Consider the following 13,624-nt stretch of genomic DNA (forward strand, 5'->3'; position numbering starts at 1 on the left):
TATGTCAATGAAGGCAAAGTTTCATTTTTAAACCTATGCACACAGAATAAAAAATCCTGTTTTGTTTTTCAGTAAAAATACTAAACAGCCTTACAACAGGATAATATATTCACTGAAACTCTTCCCTCCACCAGCTCTTAAATAATATTAAAAATGACTTGCTTCACTATGGGAGCAACATGAGTGTGAATAAATTATTTTTCTGTTTATTATAGAAGCTTGTTTCTGCCACGGAATAATAATAATAATAATAATAATAATAATAAAGCTGATTGTGGCTTTTAATCTCACAATTATTATTAAAAAAGTCCAAATTGCAAGTTTACATCTCGCAATGTCAGAATGGTGAGCTATAAACTCAGAATTGCAAGAAAATAGTCATAATTGTGAGATATAAACTTGCAATTGTGAGAAAAAATGTCGTAATTGTGCATGAGATAAAAATTCGCAATTACCTTTTTTATTTCGTGGCAAAAACAAGCTTCCATATTTTCAGGTGTATTGTCACTTTAAGAAATCTTACAACAAGCATTTTGTCCCTTTTCATTGAGATGTTTTTTTTTTTCTGCTGGTTTATGCACAAACTTAATATATTATTTTATTATATTTTGTGATTTCTGATTTTTTGAAAAGCTATATTTATTCTACTCTATATGTTTGCAGTAAGTGTCAGGGTCATTTGTTGAGATGGAGAAGTCATGCACACAGGGTGTGATTGAACAGGGTATGCTGCTGCACTGTGCTTTTGTTACAGCGGATGCTTCTCACCTTGATCAGTGTGCATGATTACACTTGTCTCTACCTGCATGGCATCTCACTCTTTAGTCACGTTTTGTAGGCTCAACAGCTCAATATTTTGAAAAAAGAAGGAATTCTTTTCAGCGCTACATATGACATTTATCAGTAGATTTTATCCTTTGCACATATTTTACTGTTTTCAAAAGCACCAAAGAGGAAAAATCCAGATGTTCTATAGAGCAGCAGTTATTTGACACTGCTCAGCCTTGAACTGATCTTGAGATACAGTAGACAAATTAATTTGAGCAAGGAAAGCCCTGTTTGAGCCTGTAACCAAGCGACTGTGTCTGAACTTTATACTTTTGTGTGTGTTTTATAGTTTATATTCAAGTAAACAAAATCACATTATTAACTTCATTAATCATGAAAGAAATACATTCCTCTTGGAAAAGATTTAGGAACATGCACTAAACTGAGCCTTGATAAGCATCACTGTTTAAACTGGTGTCTGATACTGTGAAAATATTGAAGAATTAGATGACCATTTGAATAGACTCTAAAATATGTTTCGGTATAGTCTGTCCTGTGAAAGAATCTAACAGAAAGGATGAATCTGGCCACCCTGCTGGCTGGTCAGCTGAGGACATTCAGGCACTAGCAGTTTATCTTAGATGGTGCATTTAACTCAACTTTATTAAAGGCTAAAAACATTTAGTTGATTATGAATTACAATAATTTTGACTCGGCTAGCAGTTTCATAAAAGTGAACAAGACCTACGTGTTTACTTCCATGCAGTGAGCATGAAACCCATATTGTGTCTGGAGATTTCTATCTGCAAAACATTTTGATAGCTAACAGACACATCTAAGATATGGCTGACATTGTTCTACATCCATCCATCATTTAAGGCTGTCTGAGAACTACTGTCATGTTTACATTTCTGTAGCAGCTCTACAGTACCTACTTCATTTCAAGTCAGTGTGAATCACTGTTTGCAACCAATTTACTAAGGTAATTTTACACATTTCTGAGTTTAATATAATGTTAAATGAGAAAATATCAACGCTATCTCACGACCAATTCGTACATATTCGTTCAAATTTATGCGATTGGTCTAAACCCCTGTGATGGGTAGGTTTAGGGGCGGGGTTAGGGTGTCGTACGAATCCATGCGATTGGTCTAAACCCCTGTGACGGGTAGGTTTAGGGGCGGGGTTAGGGTGTCGTACGAATCCATGCGATTGGTCTAAACCCCTGTGACGGGTAGGTTTAGGGGCGGGGTTAGGGTGTCGTACGAATCCATGCGATTGGTCTAAACCCCTGTGACGGGTAGGTTTAGGGGCGGGGTTAGGGTGTCGTACGAATCCATGCGATTGGTCTAAACCCCTGTGACGGGTAGGTTTAGGGGCGGGGTTAGGGTGTCGTACGAATCCATGCGATTGGTCTAAACCCCTGTGACGGGTAGGTTTAGGGGCGGGGTTAGGGCGTCGTACGAATCCATGCGATTGGTCTAAACCCCTGTGACGGGTAGGTTTGGGGCGGGGTTAGGGCGTCGTACGAATCCATGCGATTGGTCTAAACCCCTGTGACGGGTAGGTTTAGGGGCGGGGTTAGGGCGTCGTACGAATCCATGCGATTGGTCTAAACCCCTGTGACGGGTAGGTTTAGGGGCGGGGTTAGGGTGTCGTACGAATCCATGCGATTGGTCTAAACCCCTGTGACGGGTAGGTTTAGGGGCGGGGTTAGGGCATCGTACGAATCCATACGATTGGTCTAAACCCCTGTGACGGGTAGGTTTAGGGGCGGGGTTAGGGTATCGTACGAATCCATGCGATTTGGCAAGTCGTATAATAGGCTATGTATGATTTAGCAAAAAATTCAAATTCGTACGAATTAGCCACCTCTTTTATCCATCAGGAATCGACTGGTTAAATTCAAAATGAAATTTAAATATACTCGAATGAAAGACTTCTCAAACAAAGGGGGAAAAATTTAAGGCGAGACTTGATTTTATCTAACGGGAATTGATTGGATGGTTGGGTCTTTGCTATTGATCGATGTCATGTGATTGACAGCAGGTTGTCCCGTCCTCGTGCCAGTAAACACAATCAGAGAAGAGATTAAGATGGGGAAGTTATTTTGATTAAAGATTATGAGGACACATGAATTTTAAAACAATAATGATGTGCATGTGTAAATTATTTATAATAAATAATGCAACATCCATAAAAATATAGGGATTGTATATTTTGATTTTATATTGACTTTAACGTTATCAAATAAGCCACATGGTGCACATAGTCCACAAGTCACATCAACAAAAAGGGGAAGGCAAATATTACAGTTTGATTAAAGTTAAAGAAAAGAAACATTAACTTACATTTATGCATGGCCACGAAAACTAGGGGTGCTGAGGGTGCTGCAGCACCCCTGCTGACAGCATGGGAATTTAAAATGATATTACTTGAATTAAAGTTTTTGTTTTTCAACATGTTTTTAATTTTCCCCCTTTATTCATAAAATTGTTCAAAATATTATTTCGTTTTTGTATGATGTCAAATGTGGTTTGTGATTTTGAGGAATACATTTATTTCAAAACACAGTCTGGCGTGAATGACGACTTAGCTAAAATTAGAATATTTAAATGAGAAAACAACTATGGTGAGTCAGAAAAGAATCTCTGATTTCATTAAAAATCCATCAGAATTTAAAAAAAGAAAGAAAATCTACAAATGAATCTGAAAACAGATGATGGTGTTGATGACAGCACCTCATCGAGCTGTTTTCTTGGATCAGAAAATGAGCAGGATCAGTAACTTAAAGGGATAGTTCACCAAAAAATGAAAATTTTGTCATTACTTACCTTCAAGTGGTTCCAAACCTGTATAAATTTCTTTGTTCTGCTGTACACAAAGGAAATGTTTGTAACCAAACAGATCTCGCCCCCCATTGACTGCCATTGTATTTTTTCCCTACTATTGTAGTCAATATCTTTCTTTTGTGTACAGCAGAGCAAATGTATACAGGTTTGGAACAACTTGAGGGGGAGTAAATGATGGCAGAATTGTCATTTTTGGATAAACTATCCCTTTACAGTGACTAATTAATTCCAAGAAAAGAATGGGCTTGAGACAAAGTTCCAGATAGGAATCAAGGATTTACCCTGTATTGCAGGATTTAGGTAGTGATACTCCATTTGTCATGCAAAGAAAAAGAAAAGTGAAGACTGGCTCCTTGTTCAAGCTACTTGCTGTAAACAGTGGGTTACTTTGCCATTCACTGTCTTATCCAGCCAGCGGGAACCACTGGGGATCTTCCTGACACTCTTTACAGTTGCGAAGGCTTCTCCAGTCACTACACACGGCCTGAATGATTGAGCATTCCTTGCATTTTCTCTTTTCAATCTAGCCATTCCACACAACAAAAGATCAATTGTGTCGACACCCCAGTAGCATGAGTGAGTTTCCATCACTTAAAACCAGGCAAGCTTGGCATGGCTGAAGACAGTTTTCCTCTTGTCTTTTGGTTGAAATTGAATTGTTTCATCAGTAAATAAACACAGATATACATTACAGTTGTTTGCCACCCTGGTTTAGTACAGCTGCATTGCCTGTCAACATCTCCTCTGTGCTTTTATAGGCTACACCCTCAGCAATTATACCAACTTGAACAATGGAACGCAAGTCGCTGATTCTCTCTTTCAGATTCTTTTCAGGTAAGAACCTGTTCTGCATCAATGAGAATAATGCTACACTCACTTTTATTTTGTGTATTCCGCACACTAGACAGAGGTAATAATACACAAAAATGTGCTATGACATATTGGTATCCAGCAAACACCCATTTCTAAAGAACAAGATGTACAGCAGTTTGCACAGTCGTATTATAAGGCATATTATAGGCAGCGGCTTGATGACTCTAACAGCATTATGTGAATCAGCTTGTATGGCATTTCTTGTGATTGTGACCCTTGTACTTCTGTAGAATACCTTCCTAATGGAGTCATCCTGTATGCATTCATGATTTCTGGATACCTAGGAACATCTCCTTAAACAGTGTCCCTAAAACACAAGCTTTACAGTGATGGTAGGACATATATATAGTTGACTTGCTAACATCAACTAAAACAGATTGCTTTGGGTCTTTCTGCATTCAAAAATTGTATGTTTTCTTTGTTCATGGGCTTTTCCTTCATCAGTATAGCGAATGAGAACTGCACCACAGCTCCAATAGAATATAGTAAATGTGCAACTTAAGTGAGATCATTTAACAGGGTCTGCAACAGATCTTAAACTATAACTTCAACGAATGCTCAAAGACCTAAAAAATCAGATAAAGTGTTTAATTTTCCCGTCACATTAAAATGTATTATGTAAAACTAATCCTACTCTTCAAACCATTAATAAGAAATAATGTAAATACATTATTGTATACATCTCTCGGTCCACCAAAGGGGTCATTGGCCTGTAAAAGCATGCAGACACTCAATTTAAAAAATGCTGCCTGGAAAATGGATGTTTTATTGAAAGGGTAACATTGCCCCCTACTGGTACTGAGGCCAGTTAAAAATATAAGCCCACGGACAGAAGTCCAATTACATTTGCTTTACCAAAATAAAGATTTTTTTACTGTAACCAGTAGATGTTATACTTCATTAGATGCATTAAGGTGTAGAAAACATCGAAAATTAAAATAAAATTAAGTTGAAAGTGCCATTAAAACGGTAAGAATTTAATCTAGGTCAGTTATATTAACATAATTTGTTGAACAATATATATATATAAAATCTATTGATCTGATAATATATTGATTTAAAGAAAAGAAAAACCTGAGATCTTTAGTTCTAGAGTGAAATGACAACTAAAGCCCTAAAAAAAAAAAAAATCATTACTTGAAATAATATAAACAATCTGAAATAAAATAATATATATCAAAAAAATGTGTAAAAAAAAAACATATTTTAGCTATAGTTGCCAAGATTTCTCATTTTCATTTAGGTTTAATTGATGTACGCAAATAACTAAAAAAAAGAAAAGAAATGGAACTTAATGAAAATGTAATTAAAAAATATAAAAATGACAAAAACACATAAAAATTATTTAAACTAACTTAAATGTACACTAAAAAATAAACACTAATTCGAAATATTACTAAAAACTATAAAAGTATCTCAATTATACTAAAACAACACTGGTTATAGACAAACACCACACATTCACACAGTTTGTTTTCCTCTAAGTAAATACAGGAATCTTTATTTGAACCATCAACTGGACACTTACAACAATTCCAAGCAGACAAGTGTGGCATGAAAACAAGCACATTGTAAACGGTTATATTTCAGCATTATTATAATTGCTTATCATAATGCTCTGCTGAACAGATCTCCATCAGTGGTCCCAAAGACATGTGTTGATTTATCTGATGTGTGATGTGCTGTCCGATGAGGGAGTATCACTTCATAATCTTCAAAGCAGCATGATTCTGACCTATTAAAACATGGTTCATCGAATCAAAATAGAGTTGAACACAAGTCTGCTTTAGGTAATCTCAACTGCAATATTTCTGTGTTGCAAAATCACTATGAGAAGGAAGATCAGAATAAAAATAAGAGCTTCAATACCTGAAAGAAAGAGAAGGATATGCGATCATAAGAATATGTACAGGTATATTAGGGTATTAGAAAGAGACAACACTTATGGAAGCTTAACAGGAGGATGGAAACTAATAGTACAACTTTAATATGTAAAAGCCTATACTGTAAAAAACAAGTAAATCCTGCGTGACTAAAAACTTCAAGGAGTGTTTTCAATGGTGTGCGTGTAAAGAAGTCTAAATCGCATGTAAAACACTATGACACATTTAATCAAAAGTCAAGATATTTCCATACCAGTTAGACCGGTTACTATCACCCGTATTTTCATTTACTAGAACATAATGAATCAGGTAATACTAGAAATGCACCGATATATCGGCCAATAATCGGTATCGGCCGATAAAAGCAAATTTTCACACTATCGGCCGATAGTTTAAAAACAGCCAATAGTTAGGTCTGATATATCCTGTCAATCAAAAGAGGGCAGGAAAATGCACTGAATTTGTGCTTTGTGTAAAGAAAATGCTAAGAAACCAGTTTGATGTTCGATATTAATAGCAATTATAAGAATTAATAACATTCAGAAAGTTAAGAAATATTAATTTAATCTTCAGAATTGAGTTAAAGTGTGTTAATATTAATTTGAGTAATGTGTTTGTTTATAACTGATACCAGTTACTTTGAAACAAGTTGATGAAATGGAGAGAATAAAGTTTTTATTTGCATTTCTTTCAAAATATAATAATTAAAAATATAATGATTGATTATTAATTATAATGAAATTATCATTAATTTAAAAGAAGGTATAAAAGGCATATAAAAGGCAGAACCCCCAAACTATCGGTATTGTTATCGGTATCGGCAGATGTCACTCTGAATAATCGGATATTGGTGGAGAAATTTAGTATCGGTGCATCTCTAGTTAAAGGTGCAGTATGTAAGATTTCTGTCCGCTAGAGGCTTATTCAAAACAAAGGTTGAGTTTGATGATACCAAGCGCGGAATCATGGGACATGTGGTCTTCACCTCAAAAGATGGTGCAAAAGAATAGGGATTGGAGTTGGGAAGAAATCATGTTCATGGATGAGATTATTAACGTTACTTTAGTATGAAGCAGAGCACACGCCTCATGAGCAGCGGGACTTTTATTATGTCACAGTCGCCGGCGCCGCTTCCTCTTTTCCGTTCATGAGTATGAGGTAACGCAGCTCTGTTTATCATATTAGATACATTTGAGAGTGTTGAAAATGATGTTATAACGTTACTCTGAGTGTTCGCTCGGCGGCTGCTCTGAGACGCTGTTACACACTGCAGTAAGATAGATCGATTTTAGAATATCATATTAAATGCTGGATGGCTTGTGTTGATAAATGGCATGCAATTAATTTTAAAACGTATTGTATGATGGAGAAAATGCAGTATTACTGTTACTAAAAATAAATCTGCATCTGATTATGCTACGTTAGCTACTTGACAAAATAGTGTTTTTCTCTGAGGCATGGTAAAGCATGGTACTCGCAAAAAAAAAAAAAATCAAGAAAATTGATTTAAACAATAAGACTAAACGTGTTGAGCTATATAACAATAATTAGTTTTCTGTCTATAAATATTTCAAAACAGTTGTTCCCTTGTCTATTAAAATGTGTAATATATTAAAGCGTCTTTGGTGTTTCCATGGTTTCTACAAAATAAAACCAGAAACCAAGGGGTAACACGGGTATGACGCAATTGACCGGCGACTCCTCACACGTCCTGGAGCCTTGATTAAAATTTACAAATAGTTGCAAACATTTGGGATATTGTAAGTACACAAGTGAACAAAATATATAACACTGGCCTAGCACTTTTTGGATATTTTACTGCAAAAATATTACATATTGCACCTTTAATACTTTTTTATTCTGCTTTATCCGCACAAATCAATAGTATTTTGCGATTAATAACAGTTTCATTTGAATTTCAAACAGCTGCTTCTCACCTTATAGTGTTTTAATGTGAAATATTTCATTTTGGACCGATGTAGGTAACAGTTTTCCCAGTCTTCTTCAGTGTTTCCAGAAGAACATCTGTGTCTTTGTCTGACTCAATGAAGACCTTCTTATTGGGGAGATCAATGTCAAACTTGACATCTGTTGAGAGACACAAATGAACTATGTCCCAACATGAAAAAAAACATTTAATAAAAAAAGGAAAGGAAATTAAGTTACTATTTTGGATATATTAAACCAAAGTAGTTTCACAAACATCTAGTTTAAATAGTTTTGACAGGTTAATATACACAGTTCAAAGGTCTCACAGCAGGAGACTGTTTGAAATATGAAATATTTAAAAGCCTACCCAGTTTTTTAAGCACTCGAGTTACTGCACCAGAGCATCCCTCACATGTCATGTCCACAAAAAACTCGTGAGTCTGTCATGAGAAAAGAAAATACATTTGATCCAATTCTAAGAGAGAATCACAAGCTAGCTATGAAGCTAATGTCTACGAAGTTATCTTAAAAAAGTGATTTAGGATGTCCAGAAATCAGGCAGCAAAATATAAACAGATCTTTACGAGTTAAATTTTAGATTAAAAGTGAAATTACCGTCATGATCGATCCGATTGTCTTTACAGACTCGTTTTTGCTGGGACTGACTGTTGCTGTACAGATGACGCGCTGTTTAGTTTAGGGCTCATCTCTAAATTACTAACAAAACGTTCATTTGAAAAACGAACTAAACGTACATATATGTGATCAAAGTGCGCATATTTTGAAAGACTCTTCTATACTATATATCACGTTTGTGTTACGAGTCAACGAGTTACTATACAAACGGTTTAAACACGTACACTACGTAATTTTACATGATGACTTTTGATTGACGCTCCCTTTGCAGGCAAAAAAAAAAAATAATAATAATAATGCGATTAACATAATTCACGTTGGTTTTAATTTAGCCAACATGTGATGTGGATACAATTTAAAAGTTAAACTCTTTAATTCTCAAAACAGAAACATTAGTGATGTTTGTTGGTTTGCTCTGTACAGGCAGAAGTGAAATCAGCTGACCGGCACATGCTGATGGTCATGTGACCGCAGAGGCGGATACACAATCTCAGGAGAAGAGCAGATACGGGTCATCATATCATGTCTGCTTGTTTGTTCGCGTCTGTGCTGCTGTTTTAGTATGTCCGGGTTCAGATATGGACTTTATGAGCTTTATACAGTAGGTGAATATCATTCAGCGGTGCTTACGGTAAGTACATGTTTGTCATCTCATGTATGTAGCACAACATTAGCAAGATAAACAAGATGTTTGGTTGTGACAGCACTGACAGCTGAAGGCAGGACATATTACTGCTTATTTTTGAAAACATTACACTTTATTACCACCTATTACTGTCGTGAACGAGACATAAATTAAATAATTTGTCATTTGATAACTGTAAGTTAAATTGAATTAACAATAACAATACTTATACAACATTAGTCAATGCTAATCACAACATTTAACATACATTTTATAATCAAAAGATTTTAACATTAGTGAACTAATATGAATAAACTATTAATTACTGTATTTTTTTATTAGCAAAGATTAATAAATACAAATGTATTGCTCATGGTTCATGTTAGTTAATACATTAAATGAACCTTATTGTAAAGTGTTACCAAATTTACTTCAACAACAAGTGCATGGTCATGAAAGGCTTTCATTTTTACATTGATCTGTTTTTATATTGATTTGACTTTTGGATACGAGACATTAAGGATGCAGTCAGTGGGAAATGTGTTTAAGACAAAGCACTGGCCACTCCAAAGTTAAACATTGATTTTAGATCATGTGTCAGCATTGAACAGAGCTGCTTTGCATTATCATATAGTGTGGTTTTAATGCTCTCATATCTGTAGCAAAAGAATTAGGCTTTGTTGTGAGTTTATCTATGTTTTGTGGCTTAAAAATGTCAGTTACAGCTTTTACACAGTGGCTGAATGAGTTTGCTGAAATAATGTGGCTTTGGAACAAGTTCAAATAGTTGTGACATCTTTCTGACGTGTGTTTCACACTCGTAAGGTTTAATATCAAATACATACAAAACATACTGTGTCAGTTTCGTAGTAGAGTGATGGTGTCAGAAGATATTTACATATATATAGATATATTATACTGCCCTCCAGAAGTTTGGAAATGCCCTAGAAAAGTGGGGTTTTGGACAATATTGGCATGAATCTTTTTTAATTTGTGATAATTTTGCACTGATAAGGGACATCACAAACTATGAAAACATATTTTATTACATAAACAGTTTATACATAGAAAAAACTTAAATTTTCAATTCATCAAAATATCCAGCATTAGCAGCTATCTGACCTAACCTGGGTTCTGATTGGTTCATTGTATTCTAAACTTAAATCTTTTACAAACCTGGGCCAAGTTTAAACCAGTAACCAGCATCACAGCTGGCAAAGGGGCGTGTCTGACTTTGACATATATATATATTGCCATTATTATGTAATCAAAATGAAAATTATTATTGCTGGTCTTCAATGATAATGTCAAGTTACTTTAATGTATTTGCACCAAAAAATGATAAGGATTTATGCTGATATCGTCCAAAACCACACTTTGCCAGGGGTGTTTCCAAACTTTTGGAGGGCAGTGTGTGTGTGTGTGTGTGTGTATATATATATATATATATATATATATATATATATATATACACACTTTTGTTTGCCGTTTACATATTACATATCTGACAATTAGACAACACATTATTAATTCTTTTTCTCTATATGCATAATAATACAGATGATGGATGTGAATGATGCAGTAGTTCATTTGAGCTGTTCTGTGAGATTCTTACTGCTATATTAAAGTGTCAGATATAACTAATGTTGATTGCATAGTCATTTTGCATGTTTGAAATCCTCACATTGTTTTTAGCCCTGAGATATAAATATAATGACGCAGAAAGGGCACGTTGTGCGTCATGCATGTGTTCTGGGAGGGCTATTAACTCTGTTCATTTGTCTGCGATCACAGAGCCTGTAGATGCAGCGTCTCCGCAGGGAAGCTTTTGATCAGTGAAGCTATCAGTGGCAAATTACACCCTACCAAAGCAAGCATGGCCTCTGATATCAACTATCAGGATGGTAAACCAATTTCCTTTGCAATATGGGACACTGATTGTGACTGTTGTTTTTTTTTTTTTGGCTTAGCATAGATGATGTTTTAAATTAATGAACAAACATACACTACTGTTCGAAAGGTTTGAAGTCAGTAATATTTTTTTTTTTTAAGAAATTAAAGGGGACCTGTTATGCCCCATTTACAAGATGTAATATAAGTCTCTGGTGTCCCCAGAAAGTGTCTGTGAAGTTTCAGTTCAAAATCCCCCACAGATCATTTATTATAGCTTGTCAAATTTGCCCCTATTTGGGCGTGAGCAAAAACACACCGTTTTTGTGTGTGTTCCTTTAAATGCAAATGAGCTGCTGCTCCCGGCCAGAGCTGGAGGGCGGAGCTTTAACAGCTCAACAACAACAAAGCTGGAGAATCTCACGCAGCCAAAATGAGGATTGTCAGTAACGGTGTTCAGCCTTACATTGATCAAACCGGAGTCGACACTGATGGAGAGACTCAGGAAGAAGTTAAAACTTTTAGACGTTTCTGAATGGTTAGTGGATAAATGTATGTAGTTGCTGTGGAGTTGATTCAACTCATCCACTAGCATGTGTCATCATGTTGATCTTTAGTGCAAATCCAGCGTTGAATTGACCCTCGTTTGTGAAGCAGTCCGGTGTAAAATGACGGCATGACAACAACACTCTACTACAACAACTCTTCCTCTTCTCTAAAGCAGCCCAACATGACCCCGCCCCCTTTGTTGTGTGTTCTCGGGGGTGGGGTTTATGTAAATTTTAGGGTTAGTGATGTCACCAACCCAGGAAGAAGCTCGTTGTAGTCCCTACCAGCTATTTGTTGTAGTCCTTAAAAAGTGAAACAGCAACATTACACACTAACTAAAGTTAAAAAAGTGAAATCATAATCAACCACCCCTTTAATACAGTAAGATGCATTAAATTGATCAAAATTGAACAGTAGACATTTATAATGTTACAAAAGATTATTAATTCAAATACATACTGTTATTTTGAATTTTCTATTCATTGAATAATAATGAAAAACAGTGTATAACAGTTTCCACAAAAATATGAAGCAGCACAACTGTTTTCAACATTGATAATAATCAGAAATGTTTCTTGAGCATCAAATCATCATATTAGAATGATTTCTGAAGGATCATGTGACACTGATGACTGGAGTAATGATGCTGAAAATTCAGCTTTGATTACAGGAATAAATTACATTTTAAAATGCATTAAAATAATTGTATTTTTGATCAAATAAATTGGCACATAAGACCCATAAGAGACTTATAAAAATATTAATAAATCTTGCAGACACCAAACTTTTGAACGGTAGCATTTGTGTGTGTGTGTGTGTTTTTTTTTTTTTTTTTTTTGAAAGTTTAATATTATGTGAAAGCTTTATTTGTGTGTTGATCCTAGGCCCAAACTTTTCCAGAAGAGCGGAGAGCCCCACTGAAGATGAGCCCATCCGTTCACCAGGTTCCCCACGGCACACAGAATATGAACGGATCGGAGGAAGAACAGGATCCTCGTAAGCGCTGTGATCTTCGCCTTTTAAAACCTTTATGTTCATAGACCTGTTTTAATTTTGTTTTACTTTTTCAGGTTTTTTCAGACCATAATTCATTTACTAAAAGGAAATATTGGCACGGGACTGCTCGGCTTGCCTCTGGCTGTCAAGAATGCAGGACTCCTGGTAGGACAGAAAATTTAATTTGGAGATGAATGCTCATGATGCTGTCTGTTTTATTTTTAACTGTTCTGGTCTTGTGTTCTGCTTTATCTTGCGTCCTCATTGTGTTAGTTGGTGCATGTCCTTATCTGATCATGATCTGTATGTCAACATCATGTCAGCCTTTCAGTTTTGTTTCTGTCATGTTTCTCGTAAGTGTTATGATATTTAAGAACTTCCACACCTGTTGCACCTTTTGATTTTTGAACAGGCATATAGTTCATTACTCCTGTAGATTTTTATACATTATACATGACATGCTTTAATATATTTACATTCAGTATGAATATACCACATTTCTGCCAAAATACCATGGTTACAGTTAGTATTACTATAGTAAATCCATGGCAAATATTGGTGATCAGTGCGACTTCTAACAAATTTTAGTGTCACTGGCACAAAAAAAGTTTGCAAAATGTGAG

At 35.4% G+C, this 13,624-nt stretch overlaps 2 protein-coding genes across 2 annotated transcripts in view; one reads left to right on the forward strand and one right to left on the reverse strand.

Moving 5' to 3' along the window:
- Positions 1-5,962: 5,962 nt before the first annotated feature.
- Positions 5,963-9,076, reverse strand: atox1 (antioxidant 1 copper chaperone). Its single transcript, XM_048176066.1, has 4 exons — positions 8,921-9,076; positions 8,673-8,745; positions 8,314-8,464; positions 5,963-6,228 (listed from the first exon to the last, which is right to left on the reverse strand). The coding sequence occupies exons 1-3, from the start codon at positions 8,924-8,926 to the stop codon at positions 8,340-8,342; spliced, it is 204 nt and encodes a 67-aa protein (XP_048032023.1). The 5' UTR covers positions 8,927-9,076; the 3' UTR covers positions 5,963-6,228; positions 8,314-8,339.
- Positions 9,077-9,380: 304 nt separating this feature from the next.
- The window catches only part of slc36a1 (solute carrier family 36 member 1), a 52,619-nt gene continuing 48,375 nt past the window's right edge, over positions 9,381-13,624 (forward strand). The window contains exons 1-4 of the mRNA XM_048176065.1: positions 9,381-9,572; positions 11,361-11,470; positions 12,890-13,001; positions 13,076-13,166. Of these exons, the coding sequence (XP_048032022.1) occupies positions 11,443-11,470; positions 12,890-13,001; positions 13,076-13,166 (231 nt within the window). The 5' untranslated portion in view covers positions 9,381-9,572; positions 11,361-11,442. The remainder of the gene's footprint in view (positions 9,573-11,360; positions 11,471-12,889; positions 13,002-13,075; positions 13,167-13,624) is intronic.

Source organism: Megalobrama amblycephala, linkage group LG23, assembly GCF_018812025.1.
Source record: "Megalobrama amblycephala isolate DHTTF-2021 linkage group LG23, ASM1881202v1, whole genome shotgun sequence".
Lineage (NCBI taxonomy): Eukaryota > Metazoa > Chordata > Actinopteri > Cypriniformes > Xenocyprididae > Megalobrama > Megalobrama amblycephala.

Bases quoted from the DNA above. Each gene is read 5' to 3' on its own strand.
- atox1 (XM_048176066.1), bottom strand. The intron at 8,465-8,672 runs GTAGGCTTTTAA...GTCTCTCAACAG, and splicing joins TCGAGTGCTTAAAAAACTGG to ATGTCAAGTTTGACATTGAT.